Source organism: Centropristis striata, chromosome 17 (assembly GCF_030273125.1).
Source record: "Centropristis striata isolate RG_2023a ecotype Rhode Island chromosome 17, C.striata_1.0, whole genome shotgun sequence".
Classification (NCBI taxonomy): domain Eukaryota; kingdom Metazoa; phylum Chordata; class Actinopteri; order Perciformes; family Serranidae; genus Centropristis; species Centropristis striata.
In genome coordinates this window covers 23,148,131-23,163,341 of record NC_081533.1, presented here as the reverse complement: position 1 = coordinate 23,163,341, position 15,211 = coordinate 23,148,131, and the positions used below count along the sequence as shown (strand labels likewise).

At 39.8% G+C, this 15,211-nt stretch overlaps 1 protein-coding gene across 2 annotated transcripts; it reads left to right on the top strand.

Annotated features, from left to right (window-relative positions):
- The first annotated feature begins 5,140 nt into the window (after window positions 1-5,140).
- b3gat3 (beta-1,3-glucuronyltransferase 3 (glucuronosyltransferase I)) lies at window positions 5,141-11,262 on the top strand. 2 transcript variants are annotated; one of them, XM_059355548.1, is made up of 8 exons: window positions 5,141-5,391; window positions 5,766-5,870; window positions 6,847-7,018; window positions 7,126-7,309; window positions 7,425-7,586; window positions 7,707-7,793; window positions 7,945-8,148; window positions 9,707-11,262. In XM_059355548.1, exons 2-8 carry the CDS (start codon window positions 5,777-5,779, stop codon window positions 9,803-9,805), a joined length of 1,002 nt encoding a protein of 333 aa, XP_059211531.1. In that variant the 5' UTR covers window positions 5,141-5,391; window positions 5,766-5,776; the 3' UTR covers window positions 9,806-11,262. The 2 variants fall into 2 exon arrangements, with proteins under 2 accessions (XP_059211531.1, XP_059211530.1); XM_059355547.1 differs by having other exon boundaries at window positions 5,143-5,391; window positions 5,763-5,870.
- The last annotated feature ends 3,949 nt before the right edge of the window (window positions 11,263-15,211 follow it).

Below are 15,211 nucleotides of genomic sequence, written 5' to 3'. Positions count from 1 at the left end.
TAAGCAGGATTTAAAAATGTCTACAACTACTAAAAAGCCCAGAAACGTGCGGGTAAAACGGCTCGACTTTACAGAGAATGACTAGGACAGCGGGAGAAACAACAATATTTACCTACAGTACTAACTCGTGTGGCCAAACTTCAAAATACAGGTGTTGTGTGGAAATCTGTTACCGTCAAATGATGTTTCCTGAATGATGTTCTCCGTAGCATCAACCTCTGCGGTTGGAGTTAGGATTTAAGTTTAAGGTTAGGGCCTTGTAGAGAGAACTGTTTGGGGGTTAAGGTAAACTTGGGGTCATGTTAACAACTTAAAGGAGGACTGAGTTGGGGTCAGGTTAGGTGCAGGTTAAGGTAAGGGGGACACATATCGACGGGGGAACAGACTTTGACATAACACCGGTTAAGACACCCGGCTTATAAAAGAGGCCGGCTTTTATTTACTAAAAAACTGCTTTTACACCCGGTTACTACTACTGCTTTAAATTGAGGAAATACGGTAAGTATTATTAAGTAGTTTAAAATGAGTCCTATCTTTACAAAATTGAAACACTGTTGACATATCTGCACTAATACAAATAATCTTATAATATATTTAGAATATATAAAACAATTTGAATAGGTCACATTCTGCATAATGAGTATTTTAACTTTCAATGCTGATACTTTTTTGTTTTGTAAGTAAGTTCACTTAAGTAAGGGATCTGAATCTTTTTTCCACCACTGGTCTCTATGACTAACACCCTTTGAATCTCTATCCTTATAAAAATCCCCCTATTCTAATCCTCTTTTTCAGACTGCGTTTCCCCTCAAAATGCTAGTAACAAGCTCTGCTGTCATTTCACCATAGGACTTTCAGACTGATTCTGCAACAGTGTAATATTGAGCACATTATACTCTTTCATGTGCACGTAAAGGTCAATATTATGAGAGTAGGGTAGAAGTGAATGAGTAAATTGTTCTTGTTAAAATCATCTAGCAAATGTACAGGAAGAGGGTGTCCAGCTGGATTGGCTGCCTTCACACGTCCAAAAAGACTCTCCACCTCCTCCATCCTTGTTAACGGACCTCTCTCCTCTCTCTCCTCTCTCTCTCTCTCTCTCTCACTCTCTCTCCTCTCTCTCTCTCTCTCTCTCTCTTCTCTCTCTCTCTCTCTCTCTCTCTCTCTTCTCTCTCTCTCCTCTCTCTCTCTCTCTCTCTCTCTCTCTCTCCTCTCTCTCTCTCTCTCTCTCTCTCTCCTCTCCTCTCTTCTCTCGTCTCTCTCTCTCTCTCTCTCTCTCTCTCTCTCTCTCTCTCTCTACCTACACGTTCAGGTTTGAGATCGATGAGACTTCGCCGAGCATGTCGGGCTGCTGCGGGGACGACTGCTCTTACGAGATCCTCAGCCGGCGGACCAAACACGGCGAGGCCTCGGCGGGACACACCCACGGGGGGTGGGCACTGCGGGGGCTGCTGCCACTGATTTGCTTCGGCTCCACCTTTTAAATGATTGGTTAAAAGCCAGCAACTTTCATGGCTGTGTGTGAAAGCTTGAGCTGCCTGCTACTCTGCAGGCGTTTTGGGTTTGACCGGCTGTAGAGTGCCGTTGAAATGAACCGATGGTGGGATATCTGGCGACAGATATTGGTGTTGCATTCAGATTGAGATTTCTGTGTTTTTTTGTTTTCTTTTGTGTTATTCCTGCTAAAAAAAAAAAAGCAGTATGCAGTGTGAGCTTTCACACATAGCTCCTGTTCTTTCTTTCTTTCTTGGTTAAATCCCCAAGCCATCTTTTCTCTTATCCCACTTAATGATGACACATTAGTAGTTCCCCAGTTCAGAAACAGCGAAAGCATTGCCGACCCCCTGCTCCCTCTCCCAGCGTGCCCTACTGTATTCAATCATTCTGCAGCGCTTCTTAAACTACAGCTTGGGACCAGGCCGTGGCTGTATTCTAGAAACTTTCTACCTCAAGTCAAGATATCAGTAGTGCATTTTTCTAAATAAATAATGCCCTCGCTCAAATAACCATGTACACTGAAGATAAGAAGACTTGGTAAGTTTCTGTTATATAGCCCCTGATCTCACGCCGGAGCTTGTTTCATTGAACGGTCCCAGGATTAGGCTGAACGTACTCACATGTGAGTCCCAGAAAAACAGTCTGCGGAGCCCTGCTGTGCTGTAATAATCACATGTTACATTGCAAGTTATATGTACACGGCCCACTCTACTACTATAACAAGATTACACTATCAGCACCACCATCCTGTATTCAGGTGGTATCTAAATCTTTCGGCCTCTCCCCTGCTTTTAATTTTTATAACAAGATGTCCAAGATTGCCCCCTTTTGTTTATCATGCTTTCTTTTCTTCCCCAGTTAGTAAGTAAATAATCTTATCTGTTGCTGTCAATCTGCATCCAACACAGAAAATTACCCCAGTATGACCCTCTTGCCATATTTCCTACAAAAGATACACGTCTTGTCTTTAGTCTATGAAAACAATCGCTCCCATTTTCTACCAATCGTCTTTTTTTTTTTTTTGTTTCCATCCTTACAAATTCACCTACCCATGCTTCACTTCTGTAAACCTCTTTTTTTTCACCTTTCTTGTGCTCTCTGTTCTCCTTCCACATCCTAAAAGCGCCGAACAATAACTGCAGACCCTCTCATGTTACTCCCAGCTTTGTACAATATCATCACTCCTGCTCGCCTCTTACGTTCACTTTGTTTACAAGAGGTACTAATGATAAACAAGTTGATGTTGACGCTACCTTTAGCTGTATTTAAGAAATACTAAAAAAAAAAAATCACCCTCCATCACTTCTCTTACATATTTTGTTAGCATGAGCGAATCATATTGATTTAACTTGGAGGAGGATTGGTAGAAGTCGCCGTTTCATTATGTGGCCGTCTGAAGCTGATGAATGCTGTTAACTTGGAGGAGGGAACGTTCGTTGAATGGATGAATGCTGGAAGTAATTGCAGAGCGTTTGGAAGTGTTTTTTATGATCGTTATTCCTCTTCTTCTCGGTTATCACCTGTTGTCCCAGCCCACTGTCAGTAGTTTGTACAATTTTAAACTCGTAGTCAAAATCATGATTAATCAACAGCGATGCTGCTTCACGTATCTAAAATCCTCATGTGGGTCAAAAAGCATTACTTTAATGTTTTATACAAATCTCCCATGAACACTAGTGCATGTTATAAGTGTGTGATGGGGGGGATTTGTGTGAAATTTAAAGATAAAGCTGAAGTTTAATGTTCCTCAAAGTTATCTTGGCACACAGTAAGTAAGATTTGTACTGTACATCTGCTGCCCATTTACTTCACTCCGGAAAAACTGCCAAGATTCTTTCAGGCATTCCACTTAGGATTTTAGATACAACATGACATTACTAGTCAATCTAGAAAGGCTTCGATCTGGTTGATTCCATATCTGTTTACAAAACCTTTCAGGGTATTTTTGGACAGTTCAGAGTGCTAGTCGGCTGGCTTAGAAGCCCCACCTAGAAACTACCATAAAACCCTTTAATTCCAGGACTGTAGTCAGTTTGTACAGATTTCACTTGTGGGCTGGAGGTGTAAAAAGATATTACTTAACACTGCTGTGGATCCTCGATCTAGTGTGGCTGTGAAGGGCTTCTGTTGGTACGTTTTGAAATGTTAAAAAGAAAAAAAACCTGTCATATCAAGGCTCAACTTGAGATTTCATGCAGATTACTACCTGGTCAAAGTATGTGAAGCAGGGGAGACTGAAATGTGAAGTTGACAGACAATTTCTTAACACCTAGATACCTAAATAATCTGTGTTACAAGAAGAACAAAATGGTTTATTAGTCCAGATCCTGGGGTGAAAGTTTCTGGTTGTTTCCAGACTGGGAGGAGATAAAAAAACAAAAAATAAATCAGCACCGGGAGACGACATATCGGTGTCTCATGTTTGTTTGATCATGAACAACAAAAACAAACAACATATTGCTTGTTTTAGTTTTAGACTTCCTTCTGATACGTACAGTACGTCATTTTTTGTACTGCATAGGTTCCAACAAAAAGAGGATGTTGTACATAGTGGTAGTATATCAACCGACTGACAGTCTCTCTCTCAGGTTAATCAAACGTAATCAAACCTCATCTGTTTTATTCAACAGCCATGTTGTTAGATAGCTGTTCACTGGATTGGATTGGCCGCAGCTCTGACCTAAAGTCAGTTTTTGTTTGTGTGTCATGCCATAGTATTTGAAGAACATGATAACACTTTTCAGGAGGTGGTTTTTAGTTTTTACGGTGTGTTACAGTCGAAGAAAAATCTCCTTTTTGCCTTGGAAATGTGAGATTGCATGGTGGTGAATATAACACAACGTTTGAACTGAACCTAGATCAATGCTTAGTTGTTGAATGAAATCCACATAGGTGGGCTGTCTTTTTATTTTTTATTTTTTTAAAAGGCTCACTGAAATTAAAAATGCTTTTGTGAAAATATCTTTAGTTTGGAAATGAGCCTAAACTTAACCAGTTTATTTTAAGTCAGTGAATACTTTACTTTTAAAAAATGGTTACATACCCTCACAAAAATCACAGATCCTTCTGGTCTTTTCTCTGTGTATATACTATATATAAGCTGTTGTGAATCCATCTTCATTTTCATTTCTTGGCCTTTTACACGTAAATCGCTTTTTAAACATGTTAAAAGTAAAATTCTTCATGTTTGAGAGTGAGTGTTACAGTCCTGTCCATAAACGACAATGAAAGGGAAAACTAAGTCATTCTGCCTTGTCAGTGTTTTATTTGTATGTTACAAATAAAGGAAAGTTGTTTGACTTTTCAAGTCTTGCACTATTTCTTTTTTGTTATTTATAATTATTTTTTTTCTTTTCATTAGACTGTAAAAATATATAATGCCCGTTTGTGCCCTGATTTGAGGTGTGTGTGTATATATATATATATGTGTGTGGATGTGTGTGTAATTCAAATCTTAATTACTTTTTTTTTTTTTTTTTTTTTTTTTACATTTCCCTGAGTTTTTTTTAACTTTTAAAAATATATATTTTTTGTCTTCTTGGGGGAAATGGCCTTTCAAAGTAATTTTTAACTCCTTAAGGTTTAATGTTACTAGGGGAGGCATTTATTTAAAGTTTATTAACTAATACGTACGAATGAAACCCAACATCTTTAAAAAAATAAAATAAAGGCGGAACTACTCGTGATTGCGCACATTTTGAGGGGACTCCTTGTTGTGTCGCACTGAAACCGGAAGTTGTTGGTACATTGCTGCAAAAAATGTCCTAGCTAAGCCAAATGAATGGATGTTCTGCTGCACTGAGGTGCCTTTGCTCGCGACTCTCCAAGATGACATGAACCTTTAAACTCCTGACTCAACTCTGCCGCTTCCGTCTTCCACGGTTTCCGCCTCTGGTAAGTGCGACGAAATGATGTTCGAGCTGTTTTCTGTTAAAACCAGGTGTCAGGCTAACAAAGCTAAGCTAACACTGGGTTGTCATCAAGCATATTCATATTAGCCGACCTTCTCAGGAGCAGCACACACAAAACCCATCACTAGTTTACACCTTTCAATGCTAATCCCCGAAAATGTTAGGCTAGTATTGAATTGGATCCTATTCCTTTTAGCTTTTTTAGTTAAATGTTGACAAACTGAATTTTGACACATTTTAACACATCTTAAGATCCTCAGTTACAACCTCCACAGCCTCGAGACAAATAATACCTGATAATATAAAATTATCAAATGATTGATGTTTTCTGTGTCTTATATTGTCGTCCTTCAGCAGGTTAGGGTACCATGGCTACAAGGATGAAGCTGAAGCTGAAGACTGTGTTTGTGCTCTACTTCATGGTTTCGCTCATGGGCCTCATCTATGCACTGATGCAGCTGGGTAAGTGGTCACCACACAGTCTCAGTGGACCTTTTCACAGCAGTATGTTTGGCCTGTCATAGTAGAAAAAGCACAAGTGGAATTGATGACAATAATGATGGCATGTCCCAGGAAGCCATGTCCAACACCACCCTTCCCTTAGGTGGAATCCATCAATACTCCTCTGCTTCTCTGACCATGACATATTAAAATCTATGCTGTGGAAACGGTGTATTAAGAATGGAGCCGTCTGTACTATAGGCTGTGTCCATGATAGATAGGCAGAGAGATTTGACAAAAGCAAAGGCAAACATCACTTTGTTCTGACATGAAAAAAGTGTAAAAATGTGTTTCCATTGCGCTCCTTGTTATAGAGAGTGAGTAAGTGAGATGGCTGATTCTTCTCTCACTGAGCAACTAGGCGGGGCACACGACTGTTGGCAGATGTAGGCCAGTCTCTGCTTCCCAGCTCAGGTTACCTCAAGCAACCTTAGACCAGATCTCTTACTGTGGTCGGCCTCACTCTAACTCATTTACATCATCGAGCTTACGGTGCCCTGGGACAATGATGTACAACAATGAGGCTGGAAAGCTAAAGTCTGAAGTAGGCTGCAGAGGGTTTGAATCCACATCAACATCAAAGCTACTCCAGGGGATGGCAGTGCAAGGAAAGCCCCATTGGCAGGCAGTCATAGGCCTCTCCAGAGCTGCTGAAATGTCAGAGAAAGGACTCAGGGGCCCTCAAGTGAGCAGATGGCATCGAGGGGGTGAGCCCGGGACGCCGGCTCTTCAGTGAAAGAGGGGCATCCACTTGATCACCCAGAGGATGCCATCCCACAGAATCGTCGAGCAGTGTGTCTCAAGTGTACAATTATAGGATATTAACACCAAGTCCTACACAACCGATCTAGATAGATAGTTAGATGGCTAGTTGCACTGGTGGGAAAATCTTGTATCCTTTTGTACTTTAAACTGTTGTGCTTCTGACACTCTGCAGGTCAGCGCTGCGACTGCACAGAGCATGACATGCCTAAAGATCGTACAATATCTCGGCTGCGGGGGGAGCTGCACCGCCTTCAGGAGGAGGTGAGGAGGTCTGAGGCGACCAAGCAACCACAGAAACAGCCAGCCAAGCCCACAATCTTTGTCATCACGCCGACATATGCAAGGTAGCCCAGGGAAGACGGTTTTATTACCTAACTTCCTGCTTTATTACTGTCTATTTCTCTTTCACACAAAGGCACTGCTCCTCTGATCCCTGTCTGTCCCTGTCCAGGCTGGTGCAGAAGGCGGAGCTGACTCGCATGTCCCAGACCTTCCTCCATGTCCCTCAGCTTCACTGGATCGTGGTGGAGGACTCGCCACACAAGACGCCACTGGTGACTGACCTCCTGGTGAAGAGTGGCCTGACCTACACACACCTACACATGCCCACCGCCAAGGACCGCAAGCTGCAGGAGGTGGGTGGAGACAAAAACAGTCCATCTACATTATTGGAAGAAGTTTAAACACAAAGCCTATTTTTGCAATTTGGAGTTCTGTATTTTTCCTCATTTATGTATGAATATACCTCAGAACGACCCCAGCTGGCTGAAGCCTCGTGGAGTTGAGCAGAGGAACGAGGGTCTACGGTGGCTCAGAGAGGACAGAAGGGCTCAGCCAGGAGGAGACAACCAGCAGGGTGTAGTTTACTTTGCTGACGACGACAACACATACAGCCTGCAGATATTTGAAGAGGTGGGTGCTGGAGTGGCAACGTGTTGATTTTTATGACGAAGATTGGTTTATTTTGTTAGGGATCTGCAAAGTCCACAGCTGAGGATGTGTCTGATTTAAGTTCCTCTTGTCTGGTGGCAGATGAGGAGTACCCAGCGAGTGTCGGTGTGGCCGGTGGGGCTGGTTGGAGGGATGAAATATGAGAGGCCTGTGGTTGAAGGGGGAAAGGTTCGTGCCTTTTATGTTTATCAGAAGTGGAGAGATGAATTATGCTGACCAGCCTGCTTTATTTAAGAAAATTATAAATCTTTTGGCACAAAATTCCAGCAAAAAAATACATTTCTAATAAAGAATATTGTATTTTTGATGATTGATGAAGGTGGTTCGCTTCCATACCGGCTGGCGTCCCAGCCGCCCCTTCCCCATGGACATGGCTGGCTTTGCTGTGTCCCTCAAACTGGTCCTGGCCAATCCAGATGCTTGTTTTGACGGAGAAGCACCAATGGGCTTTCTGGAGAGCAGCTTCCTTCAAGGACTGGTTACCATGGATGAACTTGAGCCTAAAGCAGACAACTGCTCAAAAGTAAGAGTGTGTTATTCCCTAATATCCACCAAAATAACTGCATTTATGCAGGTTGTTTAATAAACACCAGAAAGCATGCTAAAATAGGCCATAGACTCCTTTCCCATTGCCAGAAGAACGCACATACAATTTAATGAACCTGCCAGATTCAATTTACTATTAATTAACTACTAATTAACTATTGCTCAATTTAACAGGTCTGGGTTCCCTGTTACAGAGTCCTAAATAATAATATAATAATATATTCCATTTATATAGCGCTTTTCTAAACACTCGGTGACTTTCTATGTAATTTCAGCCGATATTTAACTTTAACAACTTTTCTGTAAACTAAGTTACGTAAAGTAAGATGTGTATTCGTTCATTGACATTCCGAAAAAAAACTCAAAAATGTTTACATGTTATTTCATTGAATCAGGGCACTGCTTTGTGAAACATGACAAGTCTCACTGAGTGACTCTGAGTGAGTCTGTTTGATTACTTAATTAACATTTTTAAATTACTTTTTAATAGAGCGGAGCTTACCAGTAAACTCCTACTAAAAGATCTTTTGATTTGTTAGGACTCATAAACAGACACTAGCTCTTTCGGCAAACGTGATTGAACATAGTGCAGTTTTAATTATAGCTCTGCATAAAGTGAATAAACCTGATGTTTTTTATTTATTTAAACTGCTGACTTATTCAATTGGAGTTCTGTTGAGTGAAACACAATGTTGAATTTAGCAGGATGTCTAATTTAGCAAAAAAACATGAATATTGAAAAAAACTCTGGTCACGGAAAGGGGCAATATATTCAACTGCAAAGTCATTTGTCCCTGGAATGAATGCAGATTATGACGTTTTGCACTAAAGACAAAAGTTGGATGTTAGTGGGTTTGTTGTGCAGTGGGAAACAGGCTTCAGAGAGATGATGAGAAAGATGACCAGAGAGCTCAAGTGAAAGATGTCTGATGTACTGTATATGTGTAGTTCAGGGGTCGGCAACCTTTACTGACAAAAGAGCCACTGTTGGCCAAAAAAAGAGAAAAAATGTCGTAATGGAGCCACAAACCTTACTTTCAGCCTTAAAATGAAAAGAAAACAACCTACTAAGTCTAAATTACTCTACCAGTATCACTAATGGATCATAATGATTATTTCTGAATAAGATTTTGTCAGAATGCAGCAACTTAAAACTAGAAATTGGCATTACTAGAAGTTGGCCGTAGACTTTCGTAAGTATTTTAGTTGACTAAAATGTTAAAACATTTTTATGTCATATATAAGTGATACATTGTTATAACTGAAGAATACAAATTGCTTTGGGCCTACACCAATGATGAATTAACATTAATAAGTAAAGAAAAAACTGTTTCATTTGGCATAAATTTGTTGTCACAGTCACAGGGAGACACTGCAGATGGCCTGAAGAGCCTTACATTGCCTACCTCTGGTGTAGCTGAAAGAAGTGCCTTTGTCATATATTCGATTCGACATATAATCATCAGAAAGACTCACTAGTTGCAGTTTCATATCACAAGTTTCATTGTTTGATTTTCTGTCTGTTCTTTTTGTAGGTGCTGGTGTGGCACACTCGCACAGAGAAGCCCAAGATGAAGAGAGAAGAGGCTCTGCAGGCTCAGGGACTGGGCTCAGACCCTGCAGTGGAGGTCTGAGGGACACACACATTCACACTCTCAAACACACACACACACACACACACACACACACACACACACACACACACACACACACACATTGTAAAGCGTACTCTGCTGTTTAATGCTGCATATTTAACTCTGCGTTGTAAATACTGTAAAACAGAAAAAGTATCTGTTAGAGGTCACATTTCAAGTTATCTGGTTATGACTGTGTTCTTGTGTCGGGTAGTAAATGTGTGTAAATATTGGGTGAATGTGTGTGCCGTTACAACAGTGTATGTTAGCATATGTATCAGGCTTTGTTTTGTTTGGCCGGCAGTACAGTGGAGGACAACTGCAGTTTAAAGAATTGCCTGTAGGGGGCACCAGTGTTAATCTTTGCAAAGCCATGCTGTTCCACCACTAACACATTCCTACTTAGAGCTGGAGGAACGCAGAATCTTATAACAGATGTGTGAAGGGTTTTCCATGTTGAACCCTGAAGTGTAACTCATTTCTGATGGTACGCAGATATTTAATGGCTGAGCGACACCAGGTTTCAGGCTCCAAACGTCTCGATACAGTTGCAAGTGAGCACTTTATCCATGCATGGCTTCCTTTTTAGTGTCCGTAAATACGTATCAGCCATATAGATGTGTTTTTTTTTCTCACATCATCATTATAGGCATGATAATAATCCTTTCAAATCCAAAATGTCTGCATTTGCTATCAATTGTGGAGCAAATGTGCATTTTTTTTGACAGTTAACAAAACTCATAACATTAAAAAAAAAGCCACAACACACACAAATGAATTAAGAAATATGCTAAATATTTGTTGCCTTGTATTTATTATTCTCTCATGCAGCTGTGTTACACACACAAGTGGTGCAACTCAGCAACACAGACAACAACAAATCCAGATGGTGGTTCCACACCCAGAGAAGCTTCAGTGTTAAAACAACAGCAGTTTGTCCTAGTCAGCATTTTTTATATGTATATTTTAGTGATGCTTTTTTAAAAAAACTTACAGCTTGTGGAATCCACGTAGAAGTCCCGAATAAGGGAGCAGCACTACTGAAACTCATAGAAATCACTAATGCAATAAACAAAAACAAAGTACGCCGTCCGCACTACACATTCATACTCTGATGACAAGAAAAAGACAGTAACAGAGCTTCAATAGTATATTTGTAGGAAAAAAAAACTTCAAATATATATTGAACTACTATCTGTGCTTGGTTATCTTCCACGACTTCCTCACAAATTGGAAGAATAAAGAGCAAAACAACGTTATAGCCAGAACAAGTCCTCAGTTACTGTTGTTTGATACTGTAAAACAAGCTAGTGCCTGCTTCTGTGTAATTAGTGCCTGTAAGTCAATTCTCTACTGGTGTATTATGTATTTATTACTGTAATATTGTTCTTTACATTGTACAATGTGATCATGTCTGTCCTGAGCCTTGGAAATAAACCTAGATGATGTAAAACATGCTTTTTTTCCCGCTGTTTTTTAAGCTTTAGTGGTTCATGAATTATATCTGACTTTTTTTTAAAAACTTTGCTCTTAAACTGTTTGCAGGCAAAAATGGATAATGTATTTAACTTACAACAGCCACACTGAGAATCCTTAAAAAGTAAAAATGAAAAAAATTACATTAGATCTTCAGAATTTAAGGTCATAAATCATGTTTAAAAGTGTTATTTAAAAATATGGTTTGGTGTTGGTTTGGTCGGGACTCAGTCCAGTTCGATTGGCTCTCCTCAGGCTGCCTCTTCTCATGAACATAACTGGATTAAAACACACAAAACAGTAAGTCACAAATGTTGTTTCTGATTGTTGCTAGAAGCTGGATAATATTTTTTTGGCCAATATGTGACATGAAGGAGAGAAGCTGGCTTTTAATTTGGTGATCACTTAGTCGGAGTTTACAGATTTAATGGACTGTAGAAGTGAATGACAGGTAGATTTATTGTATCTGTCTGAATGTGGAGAAATAACTGTCGTTGACCAAGTTAATTTCAAACAAATAACTCAGCCATTTGCATATGTTTTGGTGTGGAGAGAGTATTAAATAATCTTTGGCCAAGTCTTACAAAGCATTACAATTAATTTCAAACTGCAGAAACTGTACAAGTGCTGATGTGTGATCAATGTTTGAGAGGACTTTGCCTTTCTTATTGTGAATTAAATATGTCAACTTGAAACTTTTCCTGCCTATAGTTGAAAAAGACCTTTTCTCTTGCAACACATTTTGGATTCTGCCCCAGACTAGTTTCAGAAATGCTGACCTGACAAAGAAGCTGGATGACTGTCTCGACTGCCGGCTTAATGTGATTTGAAACGCAGCCAAGAGCACATCTGTTCTCTAAGCGTGTCAGGTACAGTAATACTTAACTGTGTCGCGCTTGTCATACAGTATGTCTGTGACTTATCACTTCTGTCTGCCTCTTTATGTCCCCACTTATATCTCTAATTCTGCGTTTTAGGCTTTCCTTAAAGGTATATTGTGTCATTTTCCCGGATTAAAACGTCTCAAAACAATGAGACCTATGCTATGTATTTTATTGGAATGTTGACTTATAGTATAACTCCAAATTAACAAATTTAAAGGCAATGGCCCGTTTAATTTGGTTGACTGTAGAAGCCGTAATAAATTGAATTTTTATTGTTAATCTCTATTTCACACTCACAGAAGGGTTTATATAAAAATAATACATTTCAGACATATTTGTAGAATACACTTTTTAGATCTTGATTGTTTTTAACGCTATTTCAAAAAGATGAATAATTTTAGTCATTTTGATCTAAAGTTATCAGAGAAACTTAAAATGTCCTTTGTCCACCAAACTGTGTTGGAAAACACTGATTTCAATGAGAAACAGCTTTATTCAGTTTTTTTTACTGGTTATCTGCGGTAATCTGCAGATCCATTTGTTTTTAAGAGGAGGAGACCTCTGTTGAAAATCCGGCTCCCGATAAAAACCTCCTGAATGGTGAACACTGAAGTAATCTGAACTGGGAGAAGCTGACTGCAATGATGGCAGTGATCCCCCGCTACATACGCCTTTTGTTGTTGTTTTGATTAACAAATCCTTTGCAGCAGAAAATTACATCTTGCCCATTAACGTTATCCGGTACCATCAGCAGTGATTACCCACGTGGGCGGTAATTCTCTGACCTCAACACAGCTGAGGTTTTTACAGGTCGGTGTGATTGACAGTTGTTACTCCCTCTCTGCAGGGAAGTCGTCTGCCTGCTGACCATATATGGAGGTGTGAGTATAGGTGTAGGTGCACTTCGAGGTGAGTAAGAGGAGCTGAAGTCATAGACGCACACCATCTTTTGATCCAGAATGATTCACTCAAAGACGTACACATGCCTGTAGACTAGACGACCTGTGACACTAGAAAGTAGTTTTTATTACTGTAACTTTTAAACTATCATCATCTATACTGTCATGCTTTCACCTCAAAATATCCCTTATCTCACTTCATTTAGTGTGTGTGTGTGCTCATAGTTAGTATGCATGTGTGTGCATGTACAAGAAGGTGTGAGTGCTACACATCCTTAAGCTGACTCAAGAAAAACATGAAGGTAATTACCCAACACACACACACACACACAAACACACACAGCTGAGCAGCTCCCACTCCCTGTCCCACCCAGAAACAGTGTTTACCCTCCAAACCACAAGATAACATTCAGTGACCGAAGCTAATTCATTTTATCTTTCGACATGCATACCTTCCATTAAGGCACACCAGCTTATCAGGAAACAGGACTATTTTGGACACATTAGTGGATATGAACAGAGGGCAAATGGCCTAATTTCAGAGGCAGACATTTTGAATTTCCGGTCACATTTTGCTTCAAACCAAAAAAATATTTTAAAATCTCATAAAAGCTGTTTGTTGTTGAATTATGATCCATTATTGATTATTATTAAGTAAGGCTTTTTAAAGTTTATATTCATAAGGGGGTACAACTATGGATTTCATGCAACTGATGGAAGGTTTGCAGAGTTCATTTTTAGGCATATTTGTGATTGGGCTATTTAAATCAAATTAAACTCACTTGAAAGAAGGCCCACTAAAATCGTCCATTAAATAACATCTAACATATCAGTTTCACAATTAGAGTTACTATTTTTTTAAGTTGGATATTTCAGAAATATATAGAATGTATGGAAGTCCATGACAAAATGTCCCTACTTCTTACTTGGGAGCAATTCAATTAATTTTAAAATAGCCCAAGTGTCTCTCACAGAAGACTTTATTAAGGTATTAAAGTGTCCCTAATAAAGTGGTCTTCTGCTGCTGTAGTTCATCTGCTACAAGGTTGGACGTGTTGCATACCTTGGTTGTTAAGAGTGGTTAATTGAGTTACTGCCTTTCTATCATCCTGTCCATTCTCCTCTGGCATCAACAAAGCATTTTGGCCCAGAGAACTGCCGCTCACTGGATATTTGTCTTTTTCGGACAGCCATGCCCCGTTCAAAGTCACTGAAATCACCTTTCTTCCTCATTCTGATGCTCACTTTGAACTTCAGCAGCTCGTCTTCACCACGTCTACATGCCTAAATACATTGAGTTGCTACCATCAGATTAACTGGTTAGATATTGCTGTAAACAAGCAGATGAACAGGTGTACCTAATAAAGTGTCCAGTGAGTGTATATACTCCATGGGAAACTCTTCAGTGGACTTAGTATACCGCCATACAAGCAGCTCTGAGAGATAAAGTAGTGCTTTGAGCCAAATGCTAACATGCTTAGCAGGTATAATTTTTAACATGTTCGCCTTAGTTATAGCATGATAGCTACCTAGCATACACACAATACAGCTTAGGCAGATCATTAGTTTGAGTTTTTTAGCAGATAAACCCAACAGTTATATTGTCACATGTTTTGAATATGTTGAGGACTGTATGTTGAAGGACTTTGAACACTTAGTGGAGCGGCTCTGAGTTTGGAGCCACTCTGAGTTTAACAGCAGTCATATATCACCAGTGGCCCTGGTAGTGCAGATACTCACTCTTATCTAATCTGTCTATGATCAACAAATCAACACAACTGTATTTTGATGCCTTAAAACTTGTTCTTTAGAATAATCTAAAACCCAATACATTTCTATGAGAAATTTGATCTTTTGAGGATCCAGGGGTCGGCCATCTTGAAAATAGAAATTTCAAGTGGCTGGGAGTGTTTTTTGTCAACCTAAGTAACTGTGGGTGGCTTATTGTCAAGTGACCCATAGATACTGCTCATGCCAATTTTTATGCTTGTATCACCAAATAAACCATTATATAATTTAATTGCTCCACTAAGGTAAATGGACCTGCACTTATATAGCGCTTTTCTAGTCGCTTGCGACCACTCAAAGCGCTTTACACTACAGACTGCGCTCATTCACCCTTTCACACACACATTCATACTGGTGGC